The sequence below is a fragment of the Ranitomeya imitator genome, chromosome 4 (genome assembly GCF_032444005.1).
Source record: "Ranitomeya imitator isolate aRanImi1 chromosome 4, aRanImi1.pri, whole genome shotgun sequence".
NCBI lineage: Eukaryota > Metazoa > Chordata > Amphibia > Anura > Dendrobatidae > Ranitomeya > Ranitomeya imitator.
The window spans coordinates 383,260,206-383,280,020 of NC_091285.1; the positions used below are offsets into that span (position 1 = coordinate 383,260,206).

General features: G+C 43.4%; 1 protein-coding gene across 1 annotated transcript in view; it reads left to right on the plus strand.

Moving 5' to 3' along the window:
- Positions 1-19,815, plus strand: part of LOC138676200 (phytanoyl-CoA dioxygenase, peroxisomal-like) — a 118,190-nt gene that overhangs the window by 49,184 nt on the left and 49,191 nt on the right. Inside the window, exons 3-5 of the mRNA XM_069765208.1 lie at positions 5,186-5,296; positions 6,021-6,189; positions 12,319-12,400. Coding sequence (XP_069621309.1) covers positions 5,186-5,296; positions 6,021-6,189; positions 12,319-12,400 — 362 coding nt within the window. The remainder of the gene's footprint in view (positions 1-5,185; positions 5,297-6,020; positions 6,190-12,318; positions 12,401-19,815) is intronic.

A 19,815-nucleotide genomic window follows, 5' to 3' on the forward strand; every position in this document is an offset into this window, starting at 1 on the left:
CCAAACTGGAACTGTTTGGTAGAAACACAAATTGTCGTGTTTGGAGGAAAAAGAATACTGAGTTGCATCCATCAAACACCATACCTACTGTAAAGCATGGTGGTGGAAACATCATGCTTTGGGGCTGTTTCTCTGCAAAAGGGCCAGGACGACTGATCCGGGTACATGAAAGAATGAATGGGGCCATGTCTTGTGAGATTTTGAGTGCAAACCTCCTTCCATCAGCAAGGGCATTGAAGATGAAACGTGGCTGGGTCTTTCAACATGACAATGATCCAAAGCACACCGCCTGGGCAACAAAGGAGTGGCTTTGTAAGAAGCATTTCAAGGTTCTGGAGTGGCCTAGCCAGTCTCCAGATCTCAACCCTATAGAAAACCTTTGGAGGGAGTTGAAAGTCCGTGTTGCCAAGCGAAAAGCCAAAAACATCACTGCTCTAGAGGAGATCTGCATGGAGGAATGGGCCAACATACCAACAACAGTGTGTGGCAACCTTGTGAAGACTTACAGAAAACGTTTGACCTCTGTCATTGCCAACAAAGGATATATTACAAAGTATTGAGATGAAATTTTGTTTCTGACCAAATACTTATTTTCCACCATAATATGCAAATAAAATGATAAAAAAACAGACAATGTGATTTTCTGGATTATTTTTTCTCAGTTTGTCTCCCATAGTTGAGGTCTACCTATGATGTAAATTACAGACGCCTCTCATCTTTTTAAGTGGTGGAACTTGCACTTTTGCTGACTGACTAAATACTTTTTTGCCCCACTGTGTATATATATATATATATATATATATACACATTATACTGCATTGTTCTTTTTCTTATGGTACACCTAGGTTTAGCGGCATATATAATTAGATATTTAGGATGGCCTGATGTTATATATTGTGTATAGATTGCTGCTTATTTACCAGGATTTATTGGGGTGTTTTACACATGGTTGTATTTTAAGTGTTTTTATGTGTTTTTTGTGGTGTTCAATAAACATGCTTTGTTATTTTGCTATATGGTTGTGCAGGCCTGTTTTAGTCCATTCTTTTTTTTTTTTTCTTCCTTTTTTGTGCTATATCATAGTGGACTTGGCCTTGCACCCTTTCTCCACCTTTTTTATTTGGTTTACGGCTAGAGTGCACCCTGAATCTATATTGTAATGTAGTATGACTGACCAAGAAGCATGATTGTTTGAAAAATTTATGGATCTTACCTGTCTCCTGCCCTGTCCAACTGCCATTGTCTAACTGCAAAGCACTTTAAACTGTTGCACTTAATATCTGTTGCACTTGCGAACCCGCACATGTCCTATCCCAGCCAGACTAAAAACCTTCAATCTAATAAAGAATATAAAGAAAAGAAAAAATGCCACAGAGTGAATACATATAAAATATAATAAATCTTTGTTGAAAAGCCATTAAACACAGGCCTAGAATAAAGACATCAAAATAGACCAAAAAAAAACAAAAAGGAGGGTATGTATGCAAATGATGGCTGCAATGATGAGGATCTATAAATGCATATAAAGTACCGCAAAAGATCCAGGCACATTGATTTAAAATAATGTGCAAAACAAAAAATAATTATACATGAAGCCCTTTGAGCTGAAGTTGTACATAGTTGATAAGTCGGCTACCTGTAAGATGTGAAAGTATTTAAGAAAATGTACACGCGTCAGAAATTAAGGAAATTATTATATGTTAATAACTAGAGGCTTAATTTTTTTAATATATACACTGGCAATTTAGACTTTACTTAGTAGCGTGTAATAATTTCCTTAATTTGACAGTTTCCTATATATTTTTTACATCTTTCAGCTAGCTAGCTTTTGCACACTATGTACAAGTAATTTGTTCCAGCTCATATTACTTTATGTATAATAATTTTTGTGTTGCACTTTATTTGAAATCCATTTGATCCTCATCATTTCAGCAATAAATTGCATGCATACCCTCCTTTTTGTTTGACATTTTTTGCCTGTTTCGATCTTTGATTCCATGCCTGTTTTAATGGCTTTTCAATAAAAATTGATTATATTTTATGTATTTTTTCCTTTATATTCCATTTACATTATTGCCTTAAGACAATATATTTTGCTGCTTGTTTGCTTTATAGGTTTACTAATAAGGAAAGAAAGTAGATAGAAGAACACAAGCCGTGAATGCCATAAATGTCTGTTCGATGCAGTAGGGCTTGCATTCATCTCAAGAGCAGGACCCCGTCACACACAAAGGCTCTCTCCAACCTTCTAAATTTGTGTACATATAGTTTGTGCATGGGGATATATAGATTTGTGTGGCTTGGTACCTGTCCATCTTAAGGGCTCCTATACAAAGGGTGATCAATCCCACTGATATGCACATTTAATGTGTATGGGGACCTCCTCATATCTACAGATGATGTTTGGAAAGATTAAGCTATTTTTACACTTAAAGCATTCATGGTCCGAGTGCGGCCCACGTTGTCCTCTCAGGCATTTATATGGCTGTTGAGTTGGGATCATAAGACCCGTGCTGGTCCGGACATCACGATCTGTACTGGGACCATTAAGGTTTGGGCAGTGGGAATTAAAATACCTGATCTTTTCCCTGGGAGTGGCTTTCTCTCCTCACCAGAATTAAAGCACATGAATGCTCCATAGTGGGGTCATGTGTATGGGAGAACAATAGATGTCAGCCTAACGGGGGTCCAGACAGCAGCTATCACGTGCCCAACAAGCTGGTTTTTTTTTTTGTTTGTTTTTTTAGTGCAGGCCGACATTACTGAGTTAGGGAAGAGGTGGAAAAATGGAAATGGCTGAAGTCAATTGATAGATATAGATATATAGATATTCATATATTCACTTCCGTCTGTCTTTCTGTCACAGATATTCATTGGTTGCGGCCTCTGTCTGTCATGGAAATCCAAGTCGCTGATTGGTCGCGGCAAAACAGCCACGACCAATCAGCGACGGGCACAGTCCGAAAGAAAATGGCAGCTCCTTAATCCCCGCAGTAGGTGCCCAGCACCCGCATACTCTCCTCCGGTCACTGCTAACACAGGGTTAATGCCGGCGGTAACGGACCGCGTTATGCCGCGGGTAACGCACTCCGTTACCGCTGCTATTAACCCTGTGTCCCCAACTTTTTACTATTGACGCTGCCTATGCGGCATCAATAGTAAAAAAAATGTAATGTTAAAAATATTAAAAAAACAAAAAAACCTGCTATACTCACCCTCTGTAGTCCGCCGAGCCGCTCGCGCCAGCTGCCATCTTCCGTTCCCGGCGATGTATTGCAAAATTATCCAGAAGACTTAGTGGTCTTGCGAGACCGCTAAGTCACCTGGGAAATTTCGCAATGCATCCTGGGAACGGAAGATGGCGGCAGCCGCGCGTGCATCGGCACAGCGCCGTTGGATCCCAGGAGGTGAATATGTAACTATTATTTTTTATTTTAATTTTTTTTAACAGGGATATGGTGCCCACACTGCTAAATACTGTGTGGGCTGTGTTATATACTACATGGCTGCTATATACTACGTGGGCAGTACTATATACTACATGGCTGCTATATACTACGTGGGCAGTACTATATACTACATGGCTGCTATATACTACGTGGGCAGCGCTATATACTACATGGCTGCTATATACTACGTGGCCAGTGTTACATACTATGTGGCCTGTGTTTTGTACTGTGGGCTGTGCTATATATTGCGTGGCCTGTATTAATGCATCGGGTATTCTACAATATGTATGTATAGTATATAGCAGCCACATACTATTTGTCTGCAATATACTACATGGCTCCTATATACTACGTGGTCTGTGCTATATACTATGTGGCTGCTATATACATACATATTCTAGAATACCCGATGCGTTAGAATCGGGCCACCATCTAGTATGATAAAAATTGCTCAAGATATCAAGTATGTAGGTGACCGTTATTTGGGTGGAGACTACATCATTGGTGCTACAAGATAGAGAAACACTGTGACTAGTTAGTCCAGGAGCAGGAGAAACATCCACAGTTTGACCTTTAGGGTATGTTCACACGTTCAGGATTTCCATCCTTTTTTTTTCAGGACAGTTTTTTTAAAAAACTGCAGCTCTTGGCAGAAAACGCAGGTCCTTTTTTGATGCGTTTTTTGATGCGTTTTTTGATGCGTTTTTTTATCCTTTTTTTACTGTGTGTTTCCTAGGAAGCTTTTTAGGGCTAAAATGGCTGAAAATACCCTACCCCTAACCCTACCCCTAACCCTAACCCTACCCCTACCCCTACCCCTAACCCTACCCCTAACCCTAATCTAACCTTAGTGAAAAAAAAAAAAAAAATTCTTAATTTTTTTATTGTCCCTACCAATGGGGGTGACAAAGTGGGGGGGGGGGTGTCATTTACTATTTTTTTATTTTGATCACTGAGATAGGTTATATCTCAGTGATCAAAATGCACTTTGGAGCGAATCTGCCGGCCGGCAGATTCGGCGGGCGCACTGCGCATGCGCCCGCCATTTTGCAAGATGGCGGCGCCCAGGGAGAAGACGGCCGGACGGACACCGGGACGCCGGGTAAGTATAAGGGGGGGAGATTAGGGCACTGGGGGGGGGGCATCGGAGCACTGGGGGGGGGGCATCGGAGCACGGGGGGGGGGCATCGGAGCACGGGGGGGCAGCCACACTCCGCCCACGCACTTCCGCCCGCTCCCCCGCACTTCCTGCTGCAGCGGTTCTGCACATCAAATCGCAGTAAAACCCGCAGATATATTTTTGATCTGCGGGTTTTACTGCGATTTTGACCTCACAATGGAGGTCTATGGGTGCAGAACCGCTGCGGTTCAGGAAGAAGAATTGACATGCTCCTTCTTTTTTCCGGGAGCTATTCAGCGCGGCTTTTTTTTTTACAATTTCCGGACCATGTGCACAGTGTGTCCTGTTTTCCATAGGGTACAGTGTACTGTACCCTGCATGGAAAACAGCTGCGGAACCGCAGCGGCAAAACCGCCGCGGTTCCGCGGTAAAAAACGCACTGTGTGAACATGGCCTTAGACTAAGTGAGGGCATGTAGTATCATGGTTTTTTTTCTGCTTCAAAACACAATAACAAGTATAAAGATTGTCATAAATCACATTTTCCTTATTACTCATTTTGCATTCTGCATTTCAAAAACATCTGACGACTTTGCTTTTGTGCTTATCCCCAACAGATTTACCTTGAACAATGATCTCCTGACCACGGAGCAGAGACAGTTCTATGAGGATAATGGATTCCTTGTTATTAAAAACCTGGTGTCACACGAAGACTTGGATGACTTCAGGTACAACGTGATTTACTGTTTAGCAGACTGCTCCTTTAGTTAAATGGTTTCTGTTTCATCAAATTTTGCATAGTACAAGCGAATATTAAACTGTTGATATATGCATATCTTGGAGAAATCTGATTATTTCTCCATTGAGTAACCTCCCCTCCGCCTCTAGAATTCAATGTTCACGCTAGAGAATAAAAAAAACGTTAAAATCCGTCTTGGTCAAAGCAAGGCAGACTGCCAGCTCACTCAAGTATCTGTATACAGCTCATATTTAAATCTATGGCGGGGAAGGTGACTGTCACAGATGGTGCAACAGCTTCTCAAAAACTATTTTCCTCACTCCAGTGCTAGATTCACAGCTACACAGCTCAGTACTGTTTAATGTCTTCCATACTACTTGTGTGCTACACACAGAAGTAAGAACAGAAAACCCTCATGACTTTGTGCATTGTGTCTGGGAGACAACATTGCAGTCTTCACCCACTAACTCAGAGACAACTAAAAATCAGAGCGCCTCAAGAGAGGAGAATACTAAACATTTAGAATACTAGTCATATAATGTAAGAAATAGTATTATTCCTCATGGTTACATGAAAGCTTTTTTTTTTTTTTTTTTTTTTTCTGAAGTGTTACCTGAAATGATAGGCACTCTTTAAGGCAATGTATTAGAACCTTGTAGACAATATTTACATCTGCTTTTCCATTATTGAATGAAGATCCCTATTCTTTGCAGAGGAGTCTTTGAGAGAGTTTGCAAAAAAGAACTGTCGGCACCTGGAATGATTGCCATGAGGGATGTGGGCACTTTGAACTCTGAGTATGTTCCAGATCAGAAAGCTATTACAAGAGTTCTCGACTTCCAGGAGCTTCCTGAGTTATTCCGATACTGCAGCCTGCCACAGGTATTTACAGATATGAATTACAACCTCGGGGGGGGGGGGTTTAACTTGTTGAAGATTCATTATTACTTGTAAATGAACGTTTCATCTTTTGCCTCACCTTAAGACTACCGTATTTTCAGGTGTATAAGACGACTTTTTAACCCCTGAACTCTTCTCAAAAGTCGGGGGTTCATCTTATACGCCGGGTGTTGTCTTATAGGGCGGGTGCGAAGCAATCTGCGGTCACCACATATGGTGGGGGAAGCGGTCCTGATGACGAGATGAGGGGGCGCCTCACTGGGAGGGTGTAAGTGAAGCAAGCCGCAGGTGTTGGGACTCTTGGAGTATGGAAAAAAGAGCGGCGCTGCGCCCAGAAAAACACACCTTTCACCCATCTGACCCACCCTTGTATCCTATTACCCCCTTCTCTGCCTCTCAGATCCATGCCTCTCAGATTATGAACCACATTCACAATTTTGAAGAAAAAAAATCTCAACGAATACCACAAAAGGAAAACTGACAAAAAAAGCAAATGTTGACTCTGACCTTTAGTGTTTATATAGTTAATGGTAAATAAGGGCTTTGTTTAGTCGATGGGGCTGCCGTAGACTAGTCAGCCCTCTTTCCATGTTTTCACGTCCCTGTGGGCGTGATAACATAATTTGCAGGAGTGGCGTCATAACCGCTCATGCAAATCTAGCACAAGTGTGCCACTCATCCCGGTAGCGTCACTGCATCTCTGAAGCCAGGTGTACACTTCCTGGCTTCAGAAGAGGCGCACACTGCGCATGTCCGGAAGTTTAGAAGATGCCTTTTGGTTGCTTGCAGAGGGTGCCTCTGAAGCAGGGAAGCATGCCCCTCAACTCGGACAGTGACGCTACTTGAGTGAGCGGCGCACATGCTCTAGAGTGGCATGAACAGGAATTCTTGAAACCGTACTCTGCTTTGAAGTCTTTGCTTTGGAGAGACTTGGTTGATGCAGTATAACTACTTTAGTGTCTTTCTGTTGTCGGTCTCTCTTGCCATGGTGTATGACCTGTGACCTGAAACGATCTCTTCCACAACCACACCTTTGTAGCAGAATTTGTCTGTTTCTCATCCACTTGTTAGCCTCCTACACAGCTGTTTGTTTTAGTTGGTGACTGTGCTTCAACCTACATAAAGAAATGATCATGATCACCTGTTTGGTGTAATTGGTTACTCATGTACCTGAATGTAATTCTACAAAATACCCGACTTTGTCTTTAACCCCTTTCTGCCATCAGACGTACTATTGCGTCCATGGGGGGTGGGCCCTACTTCCCAAGGACGCAATAGTACGTCATATGCGATCGGCAGCGCTCACGGGGGGAGCGGCGCCGATCGCGGCCGGGTGTCAGCTGCCTATCGCAGCTGACATCCGGCACTATGTGCCAGGAGCGGTCACGGACCGCCCCCGGCACATTAACCCCCGGCACACCGCGATCAAAGATGATCGCGATGTGCCGGCGGTGCAGGGAAGCACCGCGCAGGGAGGGGGGCTCCCTGCGGGCTTCCCTGAGACCCCCGCAGCAACGCGATGTAATCGCGTTGCTGCGAGGGTCTTGCCGCCCTCCCTCCCTGCTCCAGGTCCCGGATCCAAGATGGCCGCGGATCCGGGTCCTGCAGGGAGGGAGGTGGCTTCACAGAGCCTGCTCAGAGCAGGCACTGTGAAGCCTGCACTGCTGCATGTCAGATCAGTGATCTGACAGAGTGCTGTGCAAACTGTCAGATCACTGATCTGTGATGTCCCCCCCTGGGACAAAGTAAAAAAGTAAAAAAAAAATTTTCCAAATGTGTAAAAAAAATTAAAAAAAAATATTCCTAAATAATGAAAAAAAAAAAAAAATATTCCCATAAATACATTTCTTCATCTAAATAAAAAAAAAAAAAAACAATAAAAGTACACATATTTAGTATCGCCGCGTCCGTATCGACTCGCCCTATAAAACTGGCACACTAGTTAACCCCTTCAGTAAACACCGTAAGAAAAAAAAAAAAAAAAACGAGGCAAAAAACGACGCTTTATTATCATACCGCCGAACAAAAAGTGGAATAACACGTGATCAAAAAGACAGATATAAACAACCATGGTACCGCTGAAAGCGTCATCTTGTCCCGCAAAAAACGAGCCACCATACAGCATCATCAGCAAAAAAATGAAAAAGTTATAGTCCTGAGAATAAAGCGATGCCAAAATAATTATTTTTTCTATAAAATAGTTTTTATCGTATAAAAGCGCCAAAACATAAAAAAATGATATAAATGAGATGTCGCTGTAATCATACTGACCCGAAGAATAAAACTGCTTTATCAATTTTACCAAACGCGGAACGGTATAAACGCCTCCCCCAAAAGAAATTCATGAATAGCTGGTTTTTGGTCATTCTGTCTCACAAAAATCGGAATAAAAAGCGATCAAAAAATGTCACGTGCCCGAAAATGTTACCAATAAAAACGTCAACTCGTCGCGTAAAAAACAAGACCTCACATGACTGTGTGGACCAAAATATGGAAAAATTATAGCTCTCAAAATGTGGTAACGCAAAAAATATTTTTTGCAATAAAAAGCGTCTTTCAGTGTGTGACGGCTGCCAATCATAAAAATCCGCTAAAAAACCCGCTATAAAAGTAAATCAAACCCCCCTTCATCACCCCCTTAGTTAGGGAAAAATAAAAAAATGTATTTATTTCCATTTTCCCATTAGGGCTAGGGTTAGGGCTAGGGTTAGGGCTAGGGTTAGGGCTAGTGTTAGGGTTAGGGCTAGGGTTAGGGCTAGGGCTAGGGTTAGGGTTAGGGCTAGGGTTAGGGTTAGGGCTAGGGTTAGGGTTAGGGCTAGGGTTAGGGCTAGGGTTAGGGCTAGGGTTAGGGCTAGGGTTAGGGCTAGGGTTAGGGTTGGGGCTAGGGTTAGGGCTAGGGTTAGGGCTAGGGTTAGGGCTACAGTTAGGGTTGGGGCTAAAGTTACAGTTAGGGTTTAGATTACATTTACAGTTGGGAATAGGGTTGGGATTAGGGTTAGGGGTGTGTCAGGGTTAGAGGTGTGGTTAGGGTTACCGTTGGAATTAGGGTTAGGGGAGTGTTTGGATTAGGGTTTCAGTTATAATTGGGGGGTTTCCACTGTTTAGGCACATCAGGGGCTCTCCAAAAGCGACATGGCGTCCGATCTCAATTCCAGCCAATTCTGCGTTGAAAAAGTAAAACAGTGCTTCTTTCCTTCCGAGCTCACCCGTGTGCCCAAACAGGGGTTTACCCCAACATATGGGGTATCAGCGTACTCAGGACAAATAGGACAACAACTGTTGGGGTCCAATTTCTCCTGTTACCCTTGGGAAAATACAAAACTGGGGGCTAAAAAATAATTTTTGTGGGAAAAAAAAGATTTTTTATTTTTACGGCTCTGCGTTATAAACTGTAGTGAAACACTTGGGGTTCAAAGTTCTCACAACACATCTAGATAAGTTCCCGGGGGGGTCTAGTTTCCAATATGGGGTCACTTGTGGGGGGTTTCTACTGTTTAGGTACATTAGGGGCTCTGCAAACGCAATGTGACGCCTGCAGACCATTCCATCTAAGTCTGCATTCAAATGGCACTCCTTCCCTTCCGAGCCCTCCCATGCGCCCAAACAGTGGTTTCCCCCCACATATGGGGTATCAGCGCACTCAGGACAAATTGGACAACACATTTTTGGGTCCAATTTCTCCTGTTACCCTCGGGAAAATACAAAACTGGGGGCTAAAAAATAATTTTTGTGGGAAAAAATTTTTGTTTTATTTTTACGGCTCTCCATTATAAACCTCTGTGAAGCCCTTGGTGGGTCAAAGCGCTCACCACACATCTAGATAAGTTCCTTAGGGGGTCTACTTTCCAAAATGGTGTCACTTGTGGGGGGTTTCTACTGTTTAGGTACATTAGGGGCTCTGCAAACGCAATGTGACGCCTGCAGACCATTCCATCTAAGTCTGCATTCAAATGGCACTCCTTCCCTTCCGAGCCCTCCCATGCGCCCAAACAGTGGTTTCCCCCCACATATGGGGTATCAGCGCACTCAGGACAAATTGGACAACACATTTTTGGGTCCAATTTCTCCTGTTACCCTCGGGAAAATACAAAACTGGGGGCTAAAAAATAATTTTTGTGGGAAAAAATTTTTGTTTTATTTTTACGGCTCTCCATTATAAACCTCTGTGAAGCCCTTGGTGGGTCAAAGCGCTCACCACACATCTAGATAAGTTCCTTAGGGGGTCTACTTTCCAAAATGGTGTCACTTGTGAGTGGTTTCTACTATTTAGGTACATTAGGGGCTCTGCAAACGCAACATGGCGTCTCATCTCAATTCCTGTTAATTTTGCATTGAAAAGTCAAACGGCGCTCCTTCCTTTCCGAGCTCTCCCATCCGCCCAAACAGTGGTTTACCCCCACATATGGGGTATCAGCGCACTCAGGACAAATTGTACAACAACTATTGGGGTCCAATTTCTTCTCTTACCCTTGGAAAAATAAAAAATTGGGGGCGAAAAGATAATTTTTGTGAAAAAATATGATTTTTTTATTTTTACGGTTCTGCATTATAAACTTCTGTGAAGCACTGGGTGGGTCAAAGTGCTCACCACACCTCTAGATAAGTTCCTTAGGGGGTCTACTTTCCAAAATGGTGTCACTTGTGGGGGGTTTCAATGTTTAGGCACATCAGTGGCTTTCCAAACGCAACATGGCATCCCATCTCAATTCCTGTCAATTTTGCATTGAAAAGTCAAACGGCGCTCCTTCCCTTCCGAGCTCTCCCATCCGCCCAAACAGTGGTTTACCCCCACATATGGGATATCAGCTTACTCAGGACAAATTGTACAACAACTATTGGGGTCCAATTTCTTCTCTTACCCTTGGAAAAATAAAAAATTGGGGGCGAAAAGATAATTTGTGTGAAAAAATATGATTTTTTATTTTTACGGTTCTACATTATAAACTTCTGTGAAGCACTTGGTGGGTGAAAGAGCTCACCACACCTCTATATAAGTTCCTTAGGGGGTCTACTTTCCAAAATGGTGTCACTTGTGGGGGGTTTCAATGTTTAGGCACATCAGGGGCTCTCCAAACGAAACATGGTGTCCCATCTCAATTCCTGTCAATTTTGCATTGAAAAGTCAAATGGCGCTCCTTCGCTTCCGAGCTGTGCCATGCGCCCAAACAGTGGTTTACCCCCACATGTGGGGTATTGGCGTACTCAGGACAAATTGTACAACAATGATTGCAGTCCATTTTCTCCTGTTACCCTTGGTAAAATAAAACAAATTGGAGCTGAATTAAATTTTTTGTGAAAAAAAGTTAAATGTTCATTTTTATTTAAACATTCAAAAAATTCCTGTGAAGCACCAGAAGGGTTAATAAACTTCTTGAATGTGGTTTTAAGCACCTTGAGGGGTGTAGTTTTTAGAATGGTGTCACACTTGGGTATTTTCTATCATATAGACCCCTCAAAATGACTTCAAATGAGATGTGGTCCCTAAAAAAAAAAATGGTGTTGTAGAAATGAGAAATTGCTGGTCAAATTTTCACCCTTATAACTCCCTAAGAAAAAAAAATTTTGGTTCCAAAATTGTGCTGATGTAAAGTAGACATGTGGGAAATGTTACTTATTAAGTATTTTGTGTGACATATATCTGTGATTTAATTGCATAAAAATTCAAAGTTGGAAAATTGCGAAATTTTCATAATTTTCGCCAAATTTCCGTTTTTTTCACAAATAAACGCAGGTACTATCAAAGAATTTTTACCATTGTCATGAAGTACAATATGTCACGAGAAAACAATGTCAGATTCACTGGGATCCGTTGAAGCGTTCCAGAGTTATAACCTCATAAAGGGACAGTGGTCAGAATTGTAAAAATTGGCCCGGTCATTAACGTGCAAACCACCCTTGGGGGTAAAGGGGTTAAAGCACTGTTAATTCTTCCAGGTGCACTTGCACAAAGGTGGTTTCACATAATAATGATTTTATTTAGGAGTCTCTTTTGTTCATTCACCTAGTTTAGTATACTTTTATTTCTGAGTGTATTCTTACCTTGCATTCTTTCCAACCTGGCAAAAACTTTTGCACAGTATTGTATGCTGACAACTTGTTCTTGTTTTTTAGATTCTGAAGTATGTGGAGTGTTTCGTTGGCCCGAACATCATGTCCATGCACACCATGGTGATCAACAAGCCTCCAGATGCAGGCAAGTAGCTTCTAAAACACTAATAAAGGAGTACTATAATCCTAGCCATAGTGGATGAAAAAATCATAATGTAAATTGCACACTGGAAATTAACATATTATTGTAGAATGAGGGAAAGTAAATAACCGCAGGCAGCCTTGTTTCCAGTTTAGTTGTTCTATGGAAGTGCAGTAAATAAATACAGCTTAATTTCGCCAATAACCATGAATTGCCGTACTAAAGCTGACAGCTGAAGATCCAGATAAAAACCCTAAAAAGGAAATTATTTCAATTTCAAACCATAAGACGCATCGGACCATAAGACGCACCTAGGTTTTAGAGGAGGAAAATAGAAATAAATTGAAGCAAAAAATATGGTTATGATGCACTTTTTTTTGGGGGGTGGCATCTGCTGACCCTTTTATAGGGGCAATGACCCCCAATTCTGTACTAATATCGCCCATCCTGGTGTATATTCCCCCACCACCATCCTGATACATGTCCCAATCAAGTAACTAGGCAGCGTCCTGCTGCCAGACTACCAATCTCGTAAAATCCTTTTGACTTACAGCGCTCACCCATACACTGAAGATAGTAGCCTTGCAGCAGGACACTGAGTAATTTGGTGCAGCGTGCTTGCATTTTTATCTGCAAAAACCTCTAATGAAGTGAATTAGAAAAACTATAACAATACAGAGTCTTTCACTATAATTTTTGATCTTTTTAAAGTGGAGAAATGTTTTAACCCCTTCCCTCCACATTGAGTAGTTTTTTTCACTTCTGTTGGTGGTTTAATGGTTATAATTATTGTACCATAAACCATGGCATGTAAAAGTTTGGTCGCCCCTGGCCAAAATAACTGTTATTGTGAACATTTAAGCAAGTTGAAAATGAAATCTTCTCTGAAAGACCTAAAGTTAAAGATGACACATTTTGTATTTTAGTAAAAAAAAAAAATATATATATATATATATATATATATATATATATATATATATATATATATATATATATATATATATATATATATATATATTTATATATATATATATTTATTCATCCATGGCGCTTTACATGTAAAGAGGGGTATGCATAATAAAAACAAGTACAATAATCTTAAAGAATACAAGTCATAACTGGTACAGGAGGAGAGAGGACCCTGCCTGCGAAGGCTCACAATCTACAAGGGATGGGTGAGAATACAGTAGGCGAGGGTAGAGCTGGTCATGCAGCAGTTTGGTGAGAGCATTCCTGATGCCTTGATGGATCCTTCCATCACATGTGCAATACTAAGAAAATCCTGAGAACATGATCTCTTGGGGGCCCTGAGGACTGGAGTTTGGGAAACACTGATCTATTACACGAGTGTTCATTGCAAGAGATAACTCAAAGGGGAAAAAAAGGATTACAAAATTATTACTGTTACACAAGTGACATGTAAAGAAAATAACAATATATAATAATGGTGACGTTATATTTCACACCCATTCACGTGTAAGAAATAAGAACACCTTGGTGTATGAGCTTCGACCTCTACAGTGGAGAAAATAAGTAGTATCTGATCCCTTGCTGACCCTGCAAGCCTGCCCACTGACAAAGACACGGAATATATATATATATATATATATTTTTTTTTTTTTTTTTTTTTTTTATTTAATCTTTGACATTTTACAGATTGCAAAAAAGGAAGGAATACTGGTCAATGCAAAAGTTTGAGCACCCTGCATAATTAGTACCTAGTAGCACCCTCTTCTTGAAAGTATCACAGCTTATAAACACTTTAGTAGCCAGCCAAGAGTCTTTCATTAGGAAAGGCTTCATTACAGTTAGATCAGTGAGACCGTGGAATGCCACAAGATTTCGTAATGGCAGTCACTATAATGGCTTTTAAAAAGAGATGATTTGCTCAATACACATAAGATTGTGGATTATAGTTAATTTAGTGACAAAATCTACAATTGGTAGATAAGGGTTGAACTTGATGGACCTAGTTACATAAGTTGAAAAAAGACCTTTCTTTGTAATTGTTGTTTGAGGGATTTTCATCCATTCTTCCAGTTGTGAGATTCTTGGGTCGTCTTGCATGCTCTGCTACTTAAGGTCTAGATTTGCAATGATGTCCAGATCAGGGGACTGTGATGGCCATTGTAAAACTTTGAGCTTGCTCCTTTTGAGGTAGTCTATTGTCGATTTTGACATGTGTTTAGGATTGTTATCCATTTGTAGAAGCCATCCTCTTTTCAACTTCAGCTTTTTTACAGATGGTGTTATGTTTGCATCAAGAATTTGTTGAAATTTCATTGAATCCATTATTCACTTAATCCATTAAATGTTCCCTGTGCCATTGGCACAACTCCAATGCATGATTGATCTACGCAACCCCATGCTTAATGGTTGGCTAGATGTTCTTTTCCTGAAATTCTGTGCCCTTTTTTCTCCACACATACCTTTGCTCATTGCTGCCAAAGAGTTCTATTTTAACTTCTTTTGTCCTCAGGACTCGTTTCCAAAATGCATCAGGCTTGTTTAGATATTCTTTTGCATACTTCTTACTCTGCGTTTTATGGTGAGGATGCAGTAGAGGTTTTCTTCTGATGACTCTTCCATGAAGGCTATTTTTGTGCAGGTGTCTCTGAACAGTAGAACAATGTACCACAAGGTCTCTTCCAGTCAAGCGGGGGCTCTGATGTGCCTCTCTAGCAATCCTACAAGCACGTCTTAAGGTACCGTCACACATAACTATATCGTTAACGATATCGTTGCTTCTTGTGACGTAGCAACGATATCGTTAAGGAAATTGTTGTGTGACACCAACGATCAGGCCCTGCTGTGAGATCGTTGGTTGCTGGGGAAAGTCCAGAACTTTATTTCGTCGCTGGATCTCCCGCTGACATCGCTGGATCGGCGTGTGTGACGCCGATCCAGCGATGTCTTCACTGGTAACCAGGGTAAACATCAGGTTACTAAGCGCAGGGCCGCGCTTAGTAACCCGATGTTGACTGTGACGTCACCGCTCTGCTTTCCGGCTGACCGACGCTGACAGTGCAGAGGAAAGCAGAGCGCCGGAGGACAGACAGCTGAAGGTAAGTATGTAGTGTTTGTTTGTTTAACGTTTACGCTGGTAACCATGGTAAACATCGGGTTACTAAGCGCGGCCCTGCGCTTAGTAACCCGATGTTTACCCTGGTTACCGGGGACCTCGGGATCGTTGGTCGCTGGAGAGCTGTCTGTGTGACAGCTCTCCTGCGATGCTGCAGCGATCGACATCGATGTCGGTATCGCTGCAGCGTCGCTTAGTGTGACGGTACCCTTACTGAAATTTTGCTTGATCTTCCAGACCTTATATTGACCTTTTGCTGTTCCTGTTAACTGCTGTTTCTTAATTACCGTATTTTTCAGACTATAAGATGCACTTTTTTCATCCCAAAATGTGTAGGAAAATGGGGGTGCGTCTTATAGTCCGGATGTGTGGGCTTTGGCTGTGGTGGGGAGGTGGGAGAGCTGTTTCGGTGGAACATCGGGTCACAGGAGGCTGGAGCCGGCGACTCCTGCTAACTCCTGTGCCCGCTATTAAAGAGAAATTAATATGCACTGCATTCCACGCCCATGGATGTGGAGGGCAACACTATGAAGATGCCTTTACGAAGCATGGCCACATCCCGTGAGGCATTGCCCGGGTGAAGATTATCCATGGGGGCTGCAGGTGGCGTTCCCCCCCACCCTTGTTGATTTAAAATCCTGCTGTCCACAGGGGTCACTTTTATGGTGCCCCCCCTGTTGACCAAAGGTGGCACATCTGTGCCCGGGCTAGGTGAGCTCCTCGGAGGTGTTGGGGCCCTCCCTGTCGAGCATTGAAAGCGGGTCTCCCCCTTCCTCCTCCTCCCTGATGGTACCTGAGGCTGCACAGAGCAGTATGGAGCGGTGTCCGGAGCACTGGAGCACCTGGACGCTGAGGGTAAGTGCTGCGCGGCCTTCCTGACATCTGTGGTGTGGACACTCCCGGAAGCCTCCCTCCAGCCGGCGCCAGGTACCTGGGAATGGAGGTACGTGCGTGCGCACAATACCCGGCGGCAGCACTCGGAACATTTGATAGGGGCAGGGGGGCCAGAATCTTCGGCGCGCACCAGAAGTAAAGGCCGGGTGTGCGCCTGGAAGTAAAGCGTGCATAGGCGCTGAAGGAGCGTGCACTGGAAATAATAGCCGTGTGCACGTGCAGGACCCAGCGGCAGCACTCGGACAGAGGCAAGATCAACCAGGTGAATGGTGGATCTAATAGCGCGCACCGGAAGTGGTTGCCGGGTGCGCGCTCTGGCATAATTACACAGCACAGGCGTTGCGCTAGCGGCCGGCAGATGCAGGATCAACCATGTGATTGATAGCATCTATGAGCATCGGAAGTGGTGCAGGCACGATCAGCCAGGTAAACAAATCATGACAGGTGCGCACATGCACCTGACTACTGAAGCGACCAGTAATGGCAGGATCAACCAGGTGATTCATTAAAAAAAAAAAAAAAAAAGGGAGGAAGTCAATCTATTTAAATGAACCAGAAGTGCTGCCCTGTGTCACTAAACCAGGGCAGGTTGAAGGTGATTACTCTTGTTACATGGTGGTGTGTATGATGGAGAGCTTTTCTCCAGAACATTTAATGCCACAGCAAGAGATGCAGGAGAGGCGGTCTCGCTGAAGTGGAAAGGGCCAGATCCGCCATGGCAGCAGCAGAAGCCGCTCGGACAGTGTACGGACAGATCGGCATACCAAGGAGGGGTCCCTGGTCTCATTTGGAGACACTGAGAAAACCAGCCAACCTCCGGATCCGGTACCCGTACTTTGAAAGCGTCTGAGTAGTGAGTGAACTGCGAGAAAGTCCAGCACGCTAATGTCTGTTCTGTTCTTTTCTCTTCTCTCCGTCTCTCCCCCTCTTTTCTTACATACATTGCGGGGTGGAGTATAGGAGGTCTCCAAAAAGTATAAGGCAAAAGCTAAAAATAAGGAATGTCCCTTATGTAAAAAGCCTTTAAAGACATCTTGGGGTGAAAGACTGTCAGGAGTGTATCAACCAGACAGTGGCGGAGGAAACGCCCTCCTTTACAGAGAGCCTTAGATCTCTGATCCAGTCCGAGGTTTCTAGGTCTGTAAAAGCATTACAGACAGCCGACACAGATGCCAGATCTAGGGACAAATCCAGCCCCTCGGAAGCATCCCAAAGGGATTCCTCGGAGTCAGAGGAGGACTCGGATACAGCCCGCTGCTCAGATAGTAGCTCAGAGGAGGAGGATACATTTCCAGCGGAGGCTACGGATAAGCTTATAAAAGCTGTTCGCTCTACCATGGGGCTGGTAGACGAGAAGGCAAAAAAGACAGCCCAAGAACTAATGTTCAGTGGTCTGCAAAAGAAAAAGCGGAGGCCCTATTAATGAACAGCTACAAGAACTGATTAAGAGGGAATGGCAAAAAAACGGAAAAAAGGTCCCAGATAACCACCTCCCTAAAGAGAAGATATCCTTTTGAAGAGGAGGTGTCCTCATCTTGGGTTAGAGCCCCGAAGATTGATGTGGCAATTTCAAAGGTTGCCAGAAAATCCTCCCTGCCATTCGAGGATCTAGGTTCTCTAAAAGAACCTCTGGATAGGAAGGTGGACAGTTCCCTGAAAACAGCATGGGAAGCCTCAGCAGGAGCACTAAGGCCAGCTATTGCGGCCTCTTGTGTAGCCAGATCCCTAAAGATCTGGATAGACAACCTGGAGGATCAGGTAGAACAGAAAGTTCCCAGAGACTATCCTAGAGGCAATACCGGCCATGAGAGCAGCGGCAGTATTTCTAGCTGAAGCACCAGCAGACTCGGCTAGACTGGCAGCAAAATCAGCCACTTTAGCCAACACAGGATGCTGTGCTGTATGGCTTAAATGCTGGCCAGTAGATACTCAGGCAAAGATGAAGCTTTGCTCTTTGCCATGTGAGGGGAACTTCCTGTTCGGACCGGCATTAGACGAAGTGTTAAACAGCCGGTGACAAAAAGAAAAATTTTCCTAAGTAGCCATTTCAGCCCTTTCGGCGCTCCTTTCAGAGAGGCTGAAAATTTCGAAGGCAGCAGTTTAGAGACCGAGACAGGAGCAACTTGGACATGCGATCCAGGAGGAAAGGGCTTCTATTTTGACCAGTTCCCCAGGGACACCAAGAAACCCTCCCAGTGACGTCCTTCTCAGGTGGGAGGGAGGCTCTCACTTCCTTCCAGCCTGGGAGAGGCTCTCATCCAGCGTATCGATCCGACAGATCATAGGATCAGGCCTAAAATTAAAATTCCACCACTGGCCTCAAAGAAGATACATGCAGACCCCGGTACAGTCCTCCTGAGAGAAACAAGACAGTCTGGAAGGAGAAATAATATCACTCCTAGACAAGCACGTCTTGGAAGAAGTTCCTATAGAAGAAAGGATGGAAGGATTTTATTCCCCCCTTTTTCTCATAAAAAAAGACAATTCTTGGAGGACAATAATTAATAAATTTAAAAGGCCTCAACAAATTTCTAATTCTATCATTCAAGATGGAAACAATAAAATCAGCAGTGAAGCTCCTATATCCTCGGTGTTACATGGCGGTCCTAGACCTAAAGGACGCTTATTACCACGTCCCAATCAGAGAACAAAATCGTCAGTTTCTCAGTGGCAGTCCAGATGGGGTCCCAGTTGCGTCACTTTCAGTACAGGGCTCTGCCCTTTGGGATAGCAACAGCCCCACGGGTATTTACAAAACTGATTGCAGAGGTCACAGCACATCTCAGAGAAAAAGATACTCTAGGGTATTATCAATTAGACGACTTCCTGATAGTGGGGAAAACTTTTCTCACTGTCAGGAGCAGGTCAGAATAGTGATGCACACTCTACAGACACTAGGATGGCAACTGAACCTCAAACAGCCACCAAAGTAATCACAACGGACGCCAGTCCATGGGGGTGGGGAGCTCACTCAGACACACTATGGGTCCAATACCCCTGGGCTCAAGAGGAGAAAAATCTATCCTCAAACGAGTGGGAACTCCTAGCGATCGAAAGTTCTAAAGAGGTTACTTCCACACTTGACTGGGCATCATGTGAGTCCTATCAGACAAACAGACAGCGGTCACATATGTGAACCACCAGGGGGGCACCCGTTCTCGGTCACTGATGCACATAACCAAGAGACTCATGACTCTAGCCGAAAGGCATTTCCTTTCATTATCGGCCCTGCATATTTGAGGTGTGGACAACATTAAAGGCAGACTTTCTAAGCAGGAACCACTTAAGACAAGGGGAATGGTCCCTAAAAAAAAAAAGTCAATTTTTCAATGAATAGTACACATGTGGGGAAGACCCAGTGTAGACCTCTTTGCCTCCAAAAGCCATCAAAAAAGTTCCAAAGTTCTCCTTCCTGAACCCAGCAGACAGGCCGTTGGCAGTA